The sequence below is a fragment of the Rhincodon typus genome, chromosome 4, assembly GCF_021869965.1.
Source record: "Rhincodon typus isolate 14 chromosome 4, sRhiTyp1.1, whole genome shotgun sequence".
Taxonomy (NCBI): Eukaryota; Metazoa; Chordata; class Chondrichthyes; order Orectolobiformes; family Rhincodontidae; genus Rhincodon; species Rhincodon typus.
Window position 1 is genome coordinate 85623670 of NC_063335.1, and position 15249 is coordinate 85638918.

General features: G+C 40.1%; 1 protein-coding gene across 1 annotated transcript in view; it reads left to right on the top strand.

The window, feature by feature from the left end:
• Positions 1–4336: 4336 nt before the first annotated feature.
• The window catches only part of LOC125482974 (epithelial splicing regulatory protein 1-like), a 19892-nt gene continuing 8979 nt past the window's right edge, over positions 4337–15249 (top strand). Inside the window, exons 1-6 of the mRNA XM_048596153.1 lie at positions 4337–4733; positions 4910–5038; positions 6256–6369; positions 6709–6823; positions 12969–13067; positions 13147–13201. Of these exons, the coding sequence (XP_048452110.1) occupies positions 4596–4733; positions 4910–5038; positions 6256–6369; positions 6709–6823; positions 12969–13067; positions 13147–13201 (650 nt within the window). The 5' untranslated portion in view covers positions 4337–4595. The remainder of the gene's footprint in view (positions 4734–4909; positions 5039–6255; positions 6370–6708; positions 6824–12968; positions 13068–13146; positions 13202–15249) is intronic.

Here is a 15249-nt window from a genome sequence, read left to right on the forward strand (position 1 = left end):
ATCCTGAATATAATATACTCTACAACCACAGTGCACCAGAGATGGAGAGAATGGATGTTGAACAATATTACCTCTATTTATATATAACAATTTTAAAGTAATATAATGTCTGAAAGTGCTTCGTAAGAGGGTTTTAAAGCAAGATTTCCTAGTTAGCTGCATGAGATATTATGGCGGGTAACAAAGACTTTGTGAAAGAGGAGCATCTTAATGGGTAAAATAGAGGTTTAAAGAGGGAATTTCTTTATGTCCTTGGGGTCTTGGCAGCTGAAGCTGCAGTGATAAAGCAACTAAATTCGGACTCATAATATGTCATTAGTGGCTTTAAAAGCCATTTCACTGCTGTAACAAGGGCAGAAATTGCATTCAAGGGATTTCCAGAATCATAAAAGTGTTGCAGAACGGAAGGGGGTCATTTGAGGCCATATATCTGCACCAGCTCTCCAACTGTGCATTATGACTTAGTGCCATTCTCCTGCTTTATCCCTGAACCTTTGCACATTCTTTCTATTCAAATAATCATTCAATGTCCTCTTAAATGTCTCAATTGAACCTACTTCCACCAGGTTTCCAAACAGTGCATTCCAGACCTAAACCACTTATTGCGTGAAAAAGATTTTTCTCACGTCACATTTACTTTTTTTTGCAATCACTTTAAATCTATGCCTTCTTGATCATTATCCTTTTACTAATGGGAACAGATTTTCCATATCTACTGTGTCTAGACCTTGCATGATTTTGAAACTTTTTCAGACTTCCTTTTAATTTTTTCTCTTCAAGGAGAACAATGCCAACCTAAGAAAGGGTTTGAGGAGGGGTGCTAAGTAAATGCATAGGGGATGGGGTTGGACAGTGGGGTTACTGCATGTGTCTGCCTGATAGGGTAGTTGGTCAGAGATACGTGTGTATATTGGGAAGTAGTGTCAACAATATTAGTGGTGAGGTGGCAGACTATAAATAGACCTCTTATATGTGAACCGTTTGTAAGGGATATTGTATGGCAGTTGAAAAGTTATTTTATTTAGTTGATGACTAGCAATCCCCACCACACTCAAGCATCCCCACCACCTTGTATCTCACCTTGCTAGCTCCTGGTGACTCTCATTTAATTCCTCAGACATGACACCCCATGCGCATCTCTGTGTCACCCAATCTGTACGTGGTCTTTCCAAATCAGAAGACACCGTACGTTGAGCATCTAAGACAGAAGAGCAAAGTGGAAGAATTAGAATTAAATCTTTTCAGCTGGAAGAGTGGGATCTTCCAGTGAGAAGAAAAAGATAAGAAAAATTACATTCATTTACTTCTTTCACAACCCATCTGACTCCTATAGAGCTTTGCACCCAATTAAGTATTTTGAAATGTACTCACTTGTCCTTTCTTCTTCTTAGGCAGTCTCTCAGGATCGAGAATATTTTCTTCCACTTCAGTGTTCTGTCTCCTAGGGTGAATAAATAGTCTAATATTGCACAAAAAACTGGCATGGGTGTCGCCAGAGGTGTTTTAATGAGGGATGCTCAGCATTGTACACATTCCTTCCACTGTGTTTGGCCTCCATCTAGGTCTGTTGGAGATTCTCAAAACTGCATGCACCATTGCACATGCTGCTTCTCCCATTTGGGCAGTCTTGGACTAGAGATTACCATGATATTTTTGGGGATATTAGCTTCCCAGGGAGTCTTTATGGACATTCTTGAAGTGTTTTCTTTGTCTTATTGGTAGTCACTTGCCATGACAAAGTTTGGATTAGACTGTTTGATTTGGAAGTTTTGTGTTAGACCCACAGATGGCATGGCATACCAATGCAGCTGATCGATGGTAACCAATGCCTTGATACTGGGAATGTTGGCTGAAAGAGAATACTGATATTGGACCATCTATCTTGCCAATGGATTTGCAAGATTTTGCACAGGCATTGCTGGTGATATTTCTCAAGGAGTTTGAGATGCTGAGCATGTGTTGTCCATGTCTTTGCATATAGAAAGGCTTTAAACTTTTCTGCCCTCATGGATATGGGGAATGCTGTGGCAAGGACTTTGGAGAATAACATTGGCGTGTTGACATAGTCTTGGTTGACCCTGGTTTACAAATATATTGGATCTTTGGTAGATCTGTTGGTGAAGATCAAGGCTTGAATGTCCTTGTGCAGTGGACAGGAGAAGGTGATGAATTTCTGCAGACAGCCAAATTTAAGAAGGACACTCCATAATCACTCCAGGGTGATAGGGTTGAAGGCTTTTGTCTTTTTGAAGCTGCCTCTCTCTATACTTTTTGTGAATTTGTCTTGCTGTGAAGATCACATCTATTGTGCTTCTTGGTGGGCGGAACCCACATTTTGACTCTAGTAGGAGCTTTTTATCCACTGGTAGGATGGGATGAGAAAGAGTTTTGCAATAACCTGGTGGATAGCAGGGGTGACCCATGTAATTTCTGCAATCAGTCTTATCTCCTTTCTTAAGCATGGTCACAGTTGCAGCATCTCAGAGATATGCAGGCTCTTTCTTCCAGATGAAGTAGTTGAGTTCAGGAGTACTTGCCTTATTTCAGATCTCAGCAGGGATTTGAAAAGTGATGGAGGCCTTACTGGTTCTCAGCTGTCAGATGGCCTTTTCAGTCTGGTGTCAAGCTGAGTTTGTGATGAAATGCAGCATACTGTGGTTTGTGATGCAATGCTGTTTCAGCTAGAAGGGTGTGCAGGGCATTTGAAAGTGAGGTGAGAGAGAAAAAAAACACAAGGCTTATATGTGTGTGGAGGGACAGGTGTCCGCTGAGAGACGGTCTCATGCATTAGAAACTGTAATGTAATAGTTTTTCTGATGAAGGGTCTAGGCCCGAAACATCAGCCTCTCTGCTCCTATGATGCTGCTTGGCCTGCTGTGTTCATCCAGCCCTGCACCTTGTTGTCTCGCTTATATGTGTGTAGTGTCTTTTACAACCCACTGTACCTCCTAAAGTGCTTTGCAGCATTTGCCACTTTGTAGGGAAGAAGGAAACACAGCAGTTAACTTACACACAAGCTCTCACAAACAAGAAATGTGATAACCAGGTGACTTGTGGTATTAATAGAGATACCCCTCATTGACCTATTGGGGCACCAAGGAGTTCTCCCAGCTCTTCTACAGAGTAATGACAAGGAATTTATTATGTCCACCTGAAAAGGCAGATGGGACCATGGAATTAGATCTCATATGGAAGATGACACCTCTAACATTGTTCTGAAAATGTCTTGATAGCTACGTGTGTATTTTTTGTATTATTTCTCATCACAAACAAGAAACGCCACCCATTGTTGCCATTCAAGAGTCTGCTGTTCAAAATAACTAATTCACCACTCCCAGACCCGAAACCCAAAATTGAAGATGGAATTTTTTTTTAAAAATTTAGCTGGTTTCGTAATTCAGTCCTTGTTCCGATTTAATATTCTTTTAAACGATTCCCACAGTTTGACCACCCATAGAACATTTTGAACTTGTAACAACTATAACTATTTTGCGAATTAATACACTGAATAACACGGAGCCCACGATTCTCATTTCTTAGCAAAATAGAATGGATAGCGAGAAACTTTGGAACTGATTTCCGGGAAATAAGGGCGTCGACTTCAAAATTTGGGTATTTAAAATGAACACCTTTCTCGAATACTTCCGGTTGGGATAACAGGATTTAACAAAAAACACGGCCAGTTGTATCAATCGGGAATTCACGCATCTTGTCCTGTGACTCTGATTGTGACCACCTCTAATCTACCCGTATTTCTCTTGACCTTGAGACTGTAGTTAAAGGTGTGGACACGCCTTCCCACGGGATCCAGTGAGAAAAGATCACGCCAGCCTCCATCATCCGACCGGAATGCCTGTCACATACATATTCACCTTGATCTTGGGATTCCTTCTGTTCTCAAATCTTTACCTTGATCCAGCTCCGATCAACCCGCTGGAATTTGGCTTAATGCAATAAACGAGCAGGTTAGATCTCGTGATAAGATCTAACTTCTCAATTTTTGAAACGGTGTTCTCAAAGTTGTTAGGTGGGATGAAACGAAAACAGATCAAGTTTTGACAACTGAAACTTTTTTTGGATATATGTTTAATTCAATGCGGATCTTTAATTTGAATACCTATTAGTTTGTGTTGCAGGTAAATGGCATGAACTCGTCCCGGGGGTGCATCATTTCCCTGCCCACCTTGCAAACGGAACAAAGTGGGCTTTCCAGTGTCTGCCACTGAACGCAGTTTTTTCAGTTCTATTCTGTTCAGTCATAATGCCACGTACCTGCAGCAACGCAGCCAATGGCTCCTGTTGTGTCGGAGCCAGGTACGTTTCTCAACTCACGTGGTTGTGGGCAGGTAAATGCAAAACAAAACGAGCCCGTTGAAGGTGGAGCAGCGTATTTACATGGATTCTCACGCAAGCGAAAAAAAATTTCAGCGACCTCCCCTCCCCCGGGCCGCTGTATTTTATCTGGTTGTAGTTGTCCTGGTGTAGGTGTGGGGTGGCTTCGTCCTGTCTGCTTTATTGGGGGGAGGGGAGCGTTTCGTTGAGGGTCACTTCTCGGGTTTTAGTGGTGTTTAGAGTTTAGTGTCTCTCTTTTCCTCATGAGCATGACGGCGTCTCTTGATTATTTGGTTGTTTTATTTGGGGCAACTGCGGGGGCACATGGGAAAAAGCTGGGATCTGATGAGAAGGAGTTGGTGCTTCTGTTGTGGCAAGTGGTGGATTTGGTCAATCAAGAGGTACGGAACCATTTTATAACTAGTACTGCTGTGAAAAGTTGTGGGCTGTGGAATAAAGAAAGAAATCGTTACTATTACAGACAGAGAGAGAGAATGTCTGGTCTCCCATCCCAGTCCCGAAATGTGAATACAACTGTCTTGGTTTATCTGTTCTTGTATGTGTTTATTTTCCCTAGGCGGGGGAAGTGCACAAAGTATTTGTAAAGCCGAATGACTTGGAGCTCACAGAGCAATCTCCGGAGCACGCTAACATCACTGTGCAAGACCTGACCACGGCAGAAAGTCTGGAACAAGTCCTTCAACAGGTGATTGTACCGCCTTCGCTGCTTCGTCGAATTTGTGCTATTGGCAGACCGAATCCGCGCTACTCGCCACTGGTGCTGGTTTTGGCTTGTTTTTCTTTCCCCTTGCCACTTGGACGATTTTTATTATTTTGATGTCAGTACGACTTGCAGGGGGAGGAGAAATTGTTTCGTTCTACTTTTGAAATAGTTTTAGTTTGGGAAACTTCATATTTTGTTAGTGGAAAGTAAAGGTTAAAAAAACGGCTGATTCGGACTGTAGATTGAACTCGAATAATGCTGTCAATAAATTCGATCTTCTAAGTTCTGCTGATTTTTTCCTGAACAAGACGTAGATATTAAGTTGCCATCCGGCAGAAACAAATGCAAGCTGTTTAATTACCGCATTAAGGAGTTTGGAGAATGACTGACTATTTAAATGATTTCAGTAAGGCGCATGATAATGAATAAAATGTTCTTTAAAACTAATGATGTGTTTTTTAGGCAGTGTGGTGCGTGGTTATTTTGAATACTAAGGTTTACGTCTGAATGCTGTTCGGCGATGAATAGTTAGATGTATGGAGCGGATAGATACAAATTTGGAATCTATTGAACTATGTTTTTGTACTGACCTGTCTAACCCGCAACACAGCTGAATCGCACTGTCGGCCTACAGTATTAACAGCACAACAGTGTTGCAGGCTCCCAGTAAAACCACTGTGCAAGATCCCTTGGAGCACACGAGAAACTGAACCGACCCTTTCTGCTAGCCCTAGTAGCAAGATGACCCTCGACTTAATTTAACGCGGCAAAATGAACAGACTTGGAGGGCAAGATTCGAAAAATAAAAGGATTGATTATACAATGTATCGAAATCCGTTTTTGAACATTGCTTCACATTAAATCATTTGAGCAGAAGTGATTCAGCACATTAATCAATGTAATAACGTTTCAAACAGGAGCATAAAGGTTAATGCATAGATATGCAGACATCAAAAGCAACACCCCTTTAATGAACAGAAGTTGTCAATAATGATTTGTGTTTTATAATGTTCTCGTGGACTACTTTGGGATTACCTTCAAGGTTCTATGGACATATAAATTGCGGTGGTGAAGTTTCATGCTTGGCGTTTGTTTCTCACGGTTTATGTGGAGCAGGGTGTGACTTCCATTGATGGATCGTTTATTATATGGAGCTCACAGGCAAGTGCTGATATTGATCATCTGTTGTTCTTACGCAGTTCAATCGATCTGTGAGCACTGAGTTGAATATCGGAGTGGGCACTTCCTTCTGCCTTTGTACAGATAGCCAACTACTAATTCGCCAAGTCTTCCACCCTGAAGCTTCCAACAAGGTCTGCACATTCACAAACGAGTCCTTTTTATACAAAAAAGTAAATGATTCTAATGTCTATTTCAAAGAAAATTATAACATTTATCAACTTTGGCCTGATGATATGGGGTCAAACCGGATATCAAACCTGTGTTTAAGATCAGTTTAACCACCATGTTTAAATTGTGTTTTTACTAATGTACTGCGGCCGATTGTCCCAAATAACTTTACTGTACTCCCTGCTGGTGTTAGAAATTGCTTCTCCTTGTCATTTCTAATACACGAATACGGTCTTTGTTGTGAATTACATTTCATAAACCAAGGGTTGTGATTTCCATTTCGTTCTTGCTTCCTCTGACAGAATGTCGTGTTGCCAGAATGCTTCTATTCTTTCTTCGATTTGCAAAAAGAGTTTAAGAAATGCTGCCCAGATGCGCCTGCTCTGCAGGAGCTCGATCTCCGTGCTATGTCCAAATGTATCCTTTACAATTTTTTATACTCTCTTTCCACCCCACCCCCATCACAGCAGGCGGTGGTTTGTGTTTCACATGCGGAAGTGAATTTCTCCGAAGTTCCCCGGCAGGGCTCTTTCAAAGCCATAAACGAAATGTGGAACACTTGCCACCCAATAATACCGTGCAGGGAAAAAAAAACAACCTGCTGGACACGGTGAAATTCAGTTTTCACAGAAAACCAAATCCATTTAAAGAGATACGGTGTTTGGCAAAACGCATGTATCACTTACCTTATGGGACGCCTTTGTTTATAAACTATCACACATTAGGCTAATTAATAAGAACCCATATGTTGGAGGTAATATATTAGAACCAATGGAGGATTTATAAATAATAGAAAACAAAGCTGGGATAAAGGGGATGTTTTCATAATGACTACCTAAAACTAGTGTCATTGGAATCAGTGCTAGGGCCACAATTGTTTACAATATGTATTCATGACTTGCATGAGGGAAGTGAATGTAATATTGCCATGTTTGTGCATGGCTTAAAAATAGGTAAGATGGCAAATAGTGAGGATGACATACAGACTCTACAGAGGAATATAGATAGGTTAAGTGAATGGGCAAAAATTAAGTGTGATATAATGTGGGGAGAGTTGAGTGTGTAGTTTGACAGGAAGAATAGAGGGGCTGAATATTATTTAACTGGAGAAAGACTGCAGAAAGCTACAGCACAAAGAGATTTGAGTGTTCTTGTGCATAAATCACAAAAATAAACTAGCATGCAATTTCAGCAGGTAATAGGATAGGCCAATAGAATGTTGCCCATTATTTCAAAGGGAACGGGTATAAAAATAGGGAGGTCTTGCTAAAACTATACAAGGAGCTAGTCCGATCAGATCTGGAATTCAATGAACAGTTTTGGTCCCCTTATCCAAGGAAACATATACCAGCATTGGAGGCAGTCCAGAGAAGGTTCACTAGGTTGATCCCAGGCATAGAGGGATTTTCTAATAAGGTGAATTTGAGTAGGTTAGGCTTGTTCTCACTGGTGTTTAGGAGAATGAGACAAGACTTTATTGAATGATGGAAGTTTCTTAGGGGACTCGATAGGGCAGTTGTAGAGTGGTTGTTTCTTTTTGTGAGAGTCTGGGAGTAGAGGTCAAAATCTCAGAGTAAGGGGTCACCCATTTAAGACAGACATGAAGACATATTTCTTTGTCTGCGGATAGTGAATTTGTCAAATTCCTCGCCTGGGCTGACGAGGCTTTGTCAAAGTATATTCAAGCTGAGTGGACAAACATTTAAATAGCAAGGAAATCAAGCATTATGGGGATAAGGTAGGAAAGTGGAATTGCAGACTGTCAGCTCAGCCATGATCTCATTGAATGGCAGATAAGACTCAATGGCTTACTTCTGTTCCTGCATTCTATGATCTTAAGAAATGCATTCTTGTAAACTGTATAGCAACACAAAGGTGATCATTCTGTGGATGATATGACTGTGAAAAAAACCGTCATCTTGTGAGCCACCTTGCCCTAAACAACAAGAGCCCCTCCTGCCTTTACTCTAATTTTTTAGTCTTGATGAAGTTTTAAGTGACCCTCTCCTCAAGGACAACATGCTACATTACTAGAAATGTGTGATGATGCTTGATGAGGTAATGCTATAAAACATGCCTTGTCAAATTCTGCCTACAAATTCAGCACTGAGGCATTAATTGTTTTACAGAGATCTATCATATAAGCAAGCAAATAAAAAGTGCTAATTTAGAATTCCCAAAAGATTCCATGATGGCTGTATATAAATGCATGGTGCAGTGAAGCACCAAGTCCTCCTGACCAAATTAATTTTATGCTCTGTACTAGCTTGTATTGACCCCAGTCAATTGCATGTAGTGAGAGGTGACTGCACTGGACCAAAGATTCTTTGTGTAGATCAGAAAAATCAGCAAAAGTAGCTCCACTGCACTCATGACCAGCGTTTTACCTTCTCCCTGGCTAATACCAAAATGTACCCATGTCCCTACTTTTACTAAGTCATACTCACCCTTGTACTCACTGATCCATGTTGGCTTCCAGCAGAGCAATTCCTTATTTTATAAAGAGATAAATCTTATTTTTCAAACCCCTTTGAGACTGAAATAACTACACAAAGGCCAGGAATGGTTACCAAGTCACCCTTTGTTTACTAGCGTGCAGTACACTGGCTGTGGCTAGCCAGCTTGGAGTCAGTCCTCAACTGAGGTGATTCTAATCTCCCAGTTATATTGGTCAGCCAAGGCTTTACTGCTTGGTTAACAACCACAATCAAGAACCTCATTGTCAATGAGGTCTATCTGGTCCCGATCACTCCAGTGACCTATCCCACTCTGTACCGATCCAATTCTGTAATCCCTTGCATTCCCGCAATCCGTGAGGTGCTCTAATTCTGGTGTTTTGGGCATCCTTGGCCTTAATTTTTCCACAATTGGTATCTGTATCTTCACTATAGATCCTAGGCTCTGAAGTTGCTCACCATTCACTTGCCATCTTTAAGACATTCCTTATACTTTTCTTTTTTGTAAAGCTTTGCCTATCTAATCTAATGTCTCCTTGTCTGGCTTGATGTCATACCTTGGAATGGTTTTATTCCATTAAAGGCACTATATAAATACAAGTGACTTGTTGTAGTGACTTATGCTAAAAATGTATTTGTGTTAACACTGGGTGAAAACAGAATGTGGTTCTGATTAATATTTCCATAATCAAAAAAGGCTTTCTACTCATTGTCTAGTCTTGCACATGAATACTGGACAGATGAGAATTTTTTCAGTGGTCCAGGTTAAAGGCTTCCAAAATCACCATAGGCTGCTATAAGTTTGAGCCACAACATGTGATGAATTTTCTGATATGAGCCAGAGTTTCTGCTATTATTCTTGGTGTTTCTTAGCTAGAGAGGTTACAAATCAGCTATAGTTCTCATTGCTGATTGTACCCAGTCACCCTTACTGTGAACGTCGTGGTGATACCCAGACAAAGATAGCCAATGATGCACAGTCAAATCTCCCAATTAAAGTCACTGGCTTAGGTTCACACAACCTTTTTCTTTTCTGAAGTCAACTAGTCATACTAGGAAATCATTTCACAAATGACAAACCAAATTTGAGGTTCAGTAAATTCTTTGCAAGATTACAGTTGTATTGAGTACGAGCCAAGGCACTCAAGTTTCAGCAAGTTGCTTTGATTGTGAGAGCCTAATCATGTCCTCATTTAAGGTCAGTATATCCATTTTTCAAAAACTAGGTGTCACTGCATCTAGAACAAGGATATTGCCTGTTAAGCTACTCAGCCAGAGGTAATGCTGTCATATGTGTTCACCATAGCTGAGCCCTATTAAACTGGAACAAATGTGGTGCACTAATAGGGTTATTGTGGTGGCAGTTTCCCTACCTCTGAGTCAGGAGACCCAGGTTCAAGTCCTAGTTGCTCCAGAAGTGTGTAATAACATCTCTGATCAGATTGGTTTGAAATGTCTAGCGGATCTTGTTTACATAGCTCAATACCATATCATGCAGTGCAATTCTTCATTAAATTAGCCACTTGGAATTTAACATTGGTTTTGAAAGTCTCTAATGATCCAAAGTAGAATTTGTTTTTCTTTCTACCACCCAAGGATGCAGTGGAGATATTTGGGTGGCACATAATTTTTCACTTGGATATGTTTTCATGTTAATGATTTAAACAGGTATTTTGTAGTTAACCCTTTAGCTGTTCAATCACCTCACTACAGAATGAACTTTTGTAAGAAAGCCTAAAACAGTTGATTGAAAAAAAATTTCCCTCCAATAAGTATGTCTTAAATGTTTCGAGATAATGGGGTACCTTAACCTTACATTGATATTCATAAGATTTTTCAACCTATTGCCCCCTTGATTAAGTTCACATTCAGTCCTGACCTGATTATTTAAAATGTATCAGTTTATTGCTGCTTAAACAAAAATGTATGCATTTTTCTGGATGCTTCAAGCAAATGTCTCAAGTTTGTAAGTTAACAAATTTTAGCAGATACTCCTTAATTATGCTGTTACATTTTACTAATCAGAATCAGGGATCCAGTTCTTTTCTGTGATACTCCAAATTGAATTTACTTCAGTAAAGGAGTTTTTTAAACAAGAAATAACAAAATTTCCCTGAGGTGGGTGATCTCCATGATGCATTTGAGTGCAAGTGTCAGTATATTTTCATTGCGAGAAATTGTGCTCAAAGTAATGAAGAATATTTTATCTTTGTCAAAGCTTAATGGCACCCACATTGTTCGTTAAGTATAGGGCACTGATACTAATACACAATAGGATCAATTGTGCATTATGTAAAATACAAAATATTGGTTTTCTGCCTCCACGTAGGGTAAAATAATGTCAAAGACTTGATCAAAGAGTGGACTCGTTTTAAGGGCAATTATAGGATAGTCATGATCTTTTGACAGTGCAATACATTTCACTGTTCCCCACCCCCAAATATTCTGTCTTATTACCCCCTTTCCCTCTCTGCAGAAGTTGTGATATACTCCAATAATGGTATCATAATGTGGACAGATTCCTGTTACCTCATTGTAGTAGGTGTTAATTTGCGAACATTAACTGTGGGTTGCCAGCAAACAAGAAAGATGTTAGAAACAAAAACAGAAGTTGCTGGAAAAACTCAGCAGGTCTGGCAGCATTTGTGAGGAGAAATCAAAGTTAATGTTTCGGGTCCAGGGACCCTTCCTCAGAACAGAAAGATGTTAGTTGCTTTCAGTGCTGCTCATTCCTATAGTCCAAGCATGTGCAGTGAGAATCACTCTATAGTATTTTGAGCAGGAATCCTAACTGATACTTTTGTATTAGCTCAGGTTCCTTAAGTCCTTTATGACTATACTACAAACTTCACTGCCTGCACTAATACAAAACAGGTTGAAGATAAAACCTGGTACCTTTCCAGCCTGAATGCTCAGTACCAATTAATAGAATAGAATAACAATTTACTGTCAGGGCATTATTACAAAAAAAATGAAGTGAAATGGTTTATAAGTCACCGTACCATGGGACCTAAATTAATGACAGAAGTCATTAATAGGAAAAAAAATGTAAAAGTTCATTGCAATTCTGACAGTACAACCGTATCTTCAAGTAGTGTGCGTAGAAGGAGCAGAGCATTGAGTGCAGGAGTTGGGACACCGTGTTACAGCTGTACAAGACATTGGTCCGGCCACATTTGGTATATTGCACTCAATGCTGGTCACCCTGTTGTAGAAAGGATGTTATTAAACTGGAAAGGGTGCAAAAAAGATTTGCGAGGATGTTACTGAGACTGGAGGGTTTGAGTTATAAGAAGAGGTTGGAGAAGCTGAGACTTTTTTCCCTGGAGGGTTGGAGACTGAGGGGTGACCTTATAGAGGTTGGTAAAATCATGAGAGGCATAGATAAGGTGAATAGCCAAGGTCTTTTTCCCTGGGCAGGGGAGTCCAAAACTTGAGGGCATAGGTTTAAGATGAGAGAAGAACAAAGAAAATTACCGCACAGGAACAGGCCCTTCAGCCCTCCAAGTCTGCACCGATCCAGATCCTCTATCTAAACCTGTCCCCTATTTTCCAAGGATCTGTATCCCTCTGCTCCCTGCCCATTCATGTATCTGTCTAGATACATCTTAAATGATGCTATCGTGCCCACCTCTCCCACCTCCGCTGAGAGGGGAAAGATTTAAGATGGACCTGAGTGGCAACTTTTTCACACAGAGGATGGTGTGTATGTGGAATGAGCTGCCAGAGGAAATGGTACCTGCCTGTACCATTACACCATTTAAAAGAAATTTGGATGGGTACATGGATAGGAAGGATTTAGAGCGATATGGGCCAAATGCTGGCAAATGGGACTAGTTCAGTTTAGGAAACCTGGCTGGTATGAACGAATTGGGCCGAAGGATGTATGTCCCTATGACCCTAGATGGGGCTGCTTGTGTTCGAGGTTGACATAAATTTGCATCTTTCCCATGTCATCCAATTTAGCAGTAAATTCATGGTTTGTGTCATGGATAGATCTTATAAAATTTGCAATCAGTTCTTCAGATGTCTAATCCTACATTGCACTGTTATGATACTGTTAGACCATTATTTTTAAGCACTTCTTTCCTTGATAGTTTCTGCAGATCTACACCTTGAAGATAGATCAGACTCCTTCCAGTTTGGTGTTTCAGATATTATGACTTCAAGTGACATTATATTAACCATTGTAGCTGAACCCCACAGTAAGGCAACATCAGCTCAGCAGACTTCTCTTTGTTTTAATGTGAATGAATTGAATTTATAACACTTTGCTCTGTTTAGATCACAGGTTTACCAATCCAGAAAGAGTGAATCACAAATTTGAAACAGGCACTTGGTAAGTCTTCAAAATCTAATAATCATGAAGCTCAGAGACATTCCACGACAACAATATTTAGTGTTTATTTCTTTATGCCTTATAATTTCTGCTGTATTTTTATTCCTACTGAAATGTGAGTGTTATCTAATATTGGAACAATTGGAATTGGTGGCACTATATATAGGGTTAGGCTATTATTTAGGGTGTAGGAGGTAGAGTAGTGCAACAAGTTTTGTATTCCACTTGCCAAGTGATTTCCTCCAGGTGTCTGTACTGAAGGGTCAGCTTTTTATGATATTCTTTCAAAGTCATTTTGAAAATATAGAACCTGCTGTCTAAGATAATTGGTTTTAGTGGGGACAGAAACTTACAACATAACATATGAAAACAGGAATTGATTCTGCTTTGCCATTGAATACAATCATTGCTGATCTTTGATTTCAGTTCCACTTTCATATATGTGTCCCATATTTCTTAATTACCTATAAGCAAAATCTGTCTCTCAGATTTTAGGTCTGTTCAAAAATGAAGCATCAGCAATCTCTGCAAAATGCCATTTCATAGAATAGAATCATAGAATCCCTACAGTGTGGAAACAGGCCCTTCGGCCCAACAAGTCCACACCGAACCTTGGAGCATCCCACCCAAACCCATCCCCCTATAACCCACCTAATCTACACCTCCCTGAACACTACGGGCAGTTTAGCATGGCCAATCCACCTAACCTGCACATCTTTGGACTGTGGGAGGAAACCGGAGCACCTGGAGGAAAACCACTCAGACACGGAGAGAATGTGCAAACTCCACACAGACAGTCGCCCGAGGCTGGAATCAAACCCGGGTCCCTGGCGCTGTGAGGTAGCAGTGCTAACCACTGTGCCGCCTAAATTTGTAGATTATGTGACTAGTCAGTGCTGTGAGGGGTGAAGTTCAATGTGGGAAACTTAGGAAATCATCCCACCTGAAAATCTCTTTTTTTTTGCCCCCCAAAAAACAGACCAATAGAAACTTTCAAAACTGAAATGGATAAATATGTTGGACTGGGATGTTTGCAGCCATAGAGCCAAGGCAGGTAGATGCAGTTATGATGGAGATCAGCAATGATCTAATTGAATGACACATCAGACTGAAGGGGCTAAATGGCTTATTTTTGTTCTTGCTTTCTGATTTGAATGTAATGAATTCATTACTGTGGTCCACATCACAGGCAATTGTTATGAAATTTATGTCGCAAAGTCAAGAATGATAGATCAGAGTAGTTTAACCATCGTGAGCAATCAGGAAGTGCAGAGCAACAGTGAGGTTTAGTGGTCTCCTGTGAAGATGAGGATAGCTAGACAAAATAATGAAAAACTCTATTAAAATACTGACCTCTTTCTCAAGGTCTGAACTTTTAAATAGTAGAAGTTATTTTACATACATGTGAAAATCTGATTAGACTCCATTTAGACTATTAAGTTCAATTCTGAGCAATATGCTTCAGGAAGTGTATACTAACCTTGGAGAGACCACAAGGCAGAATCACCAAAATAATATTAGGATGAAAAATTATAATTATGAGGAATGATTGCATAGGTGAGCCCTTTATTCCCTTGAGTATGGGAGTTTAATTAATAATATAGTTGAGATGATTGTGTTAATTATAGGTGTTGGCATGATAAATAAGGAAAAACCACATCCTCTATTGGAGGTTGGGTGTGGTAGAGAGGAGGTTGGGTGTGGTGGAGAAGAGTCCAAAACAATAACTTTAATTAGTACCACAACATTCAGGTGTAAAATTAAGAAGCATTTCTTCATACTAGGTACCGAAAACCTGAAAATCTCTTACTCCCCCAAAAAAATAATCAACGGAAAATTTTAAAATTGAAGTGGATAAATATGTCAGACTGGGAAATTCACAGTTATAGAGCCAAGGCAGGTAAATGCAGTTATAATGGAGATCAACAGTGATCTAATTGAACGGTAGAACAAACTAAAAGGGCTAAATGGCATTTTTCTGTTCTTGTTTTTTCATTTGAATGTAGTGAACTCATTGCTGTGGTCCACACTGCAGGCTATTGTTATGA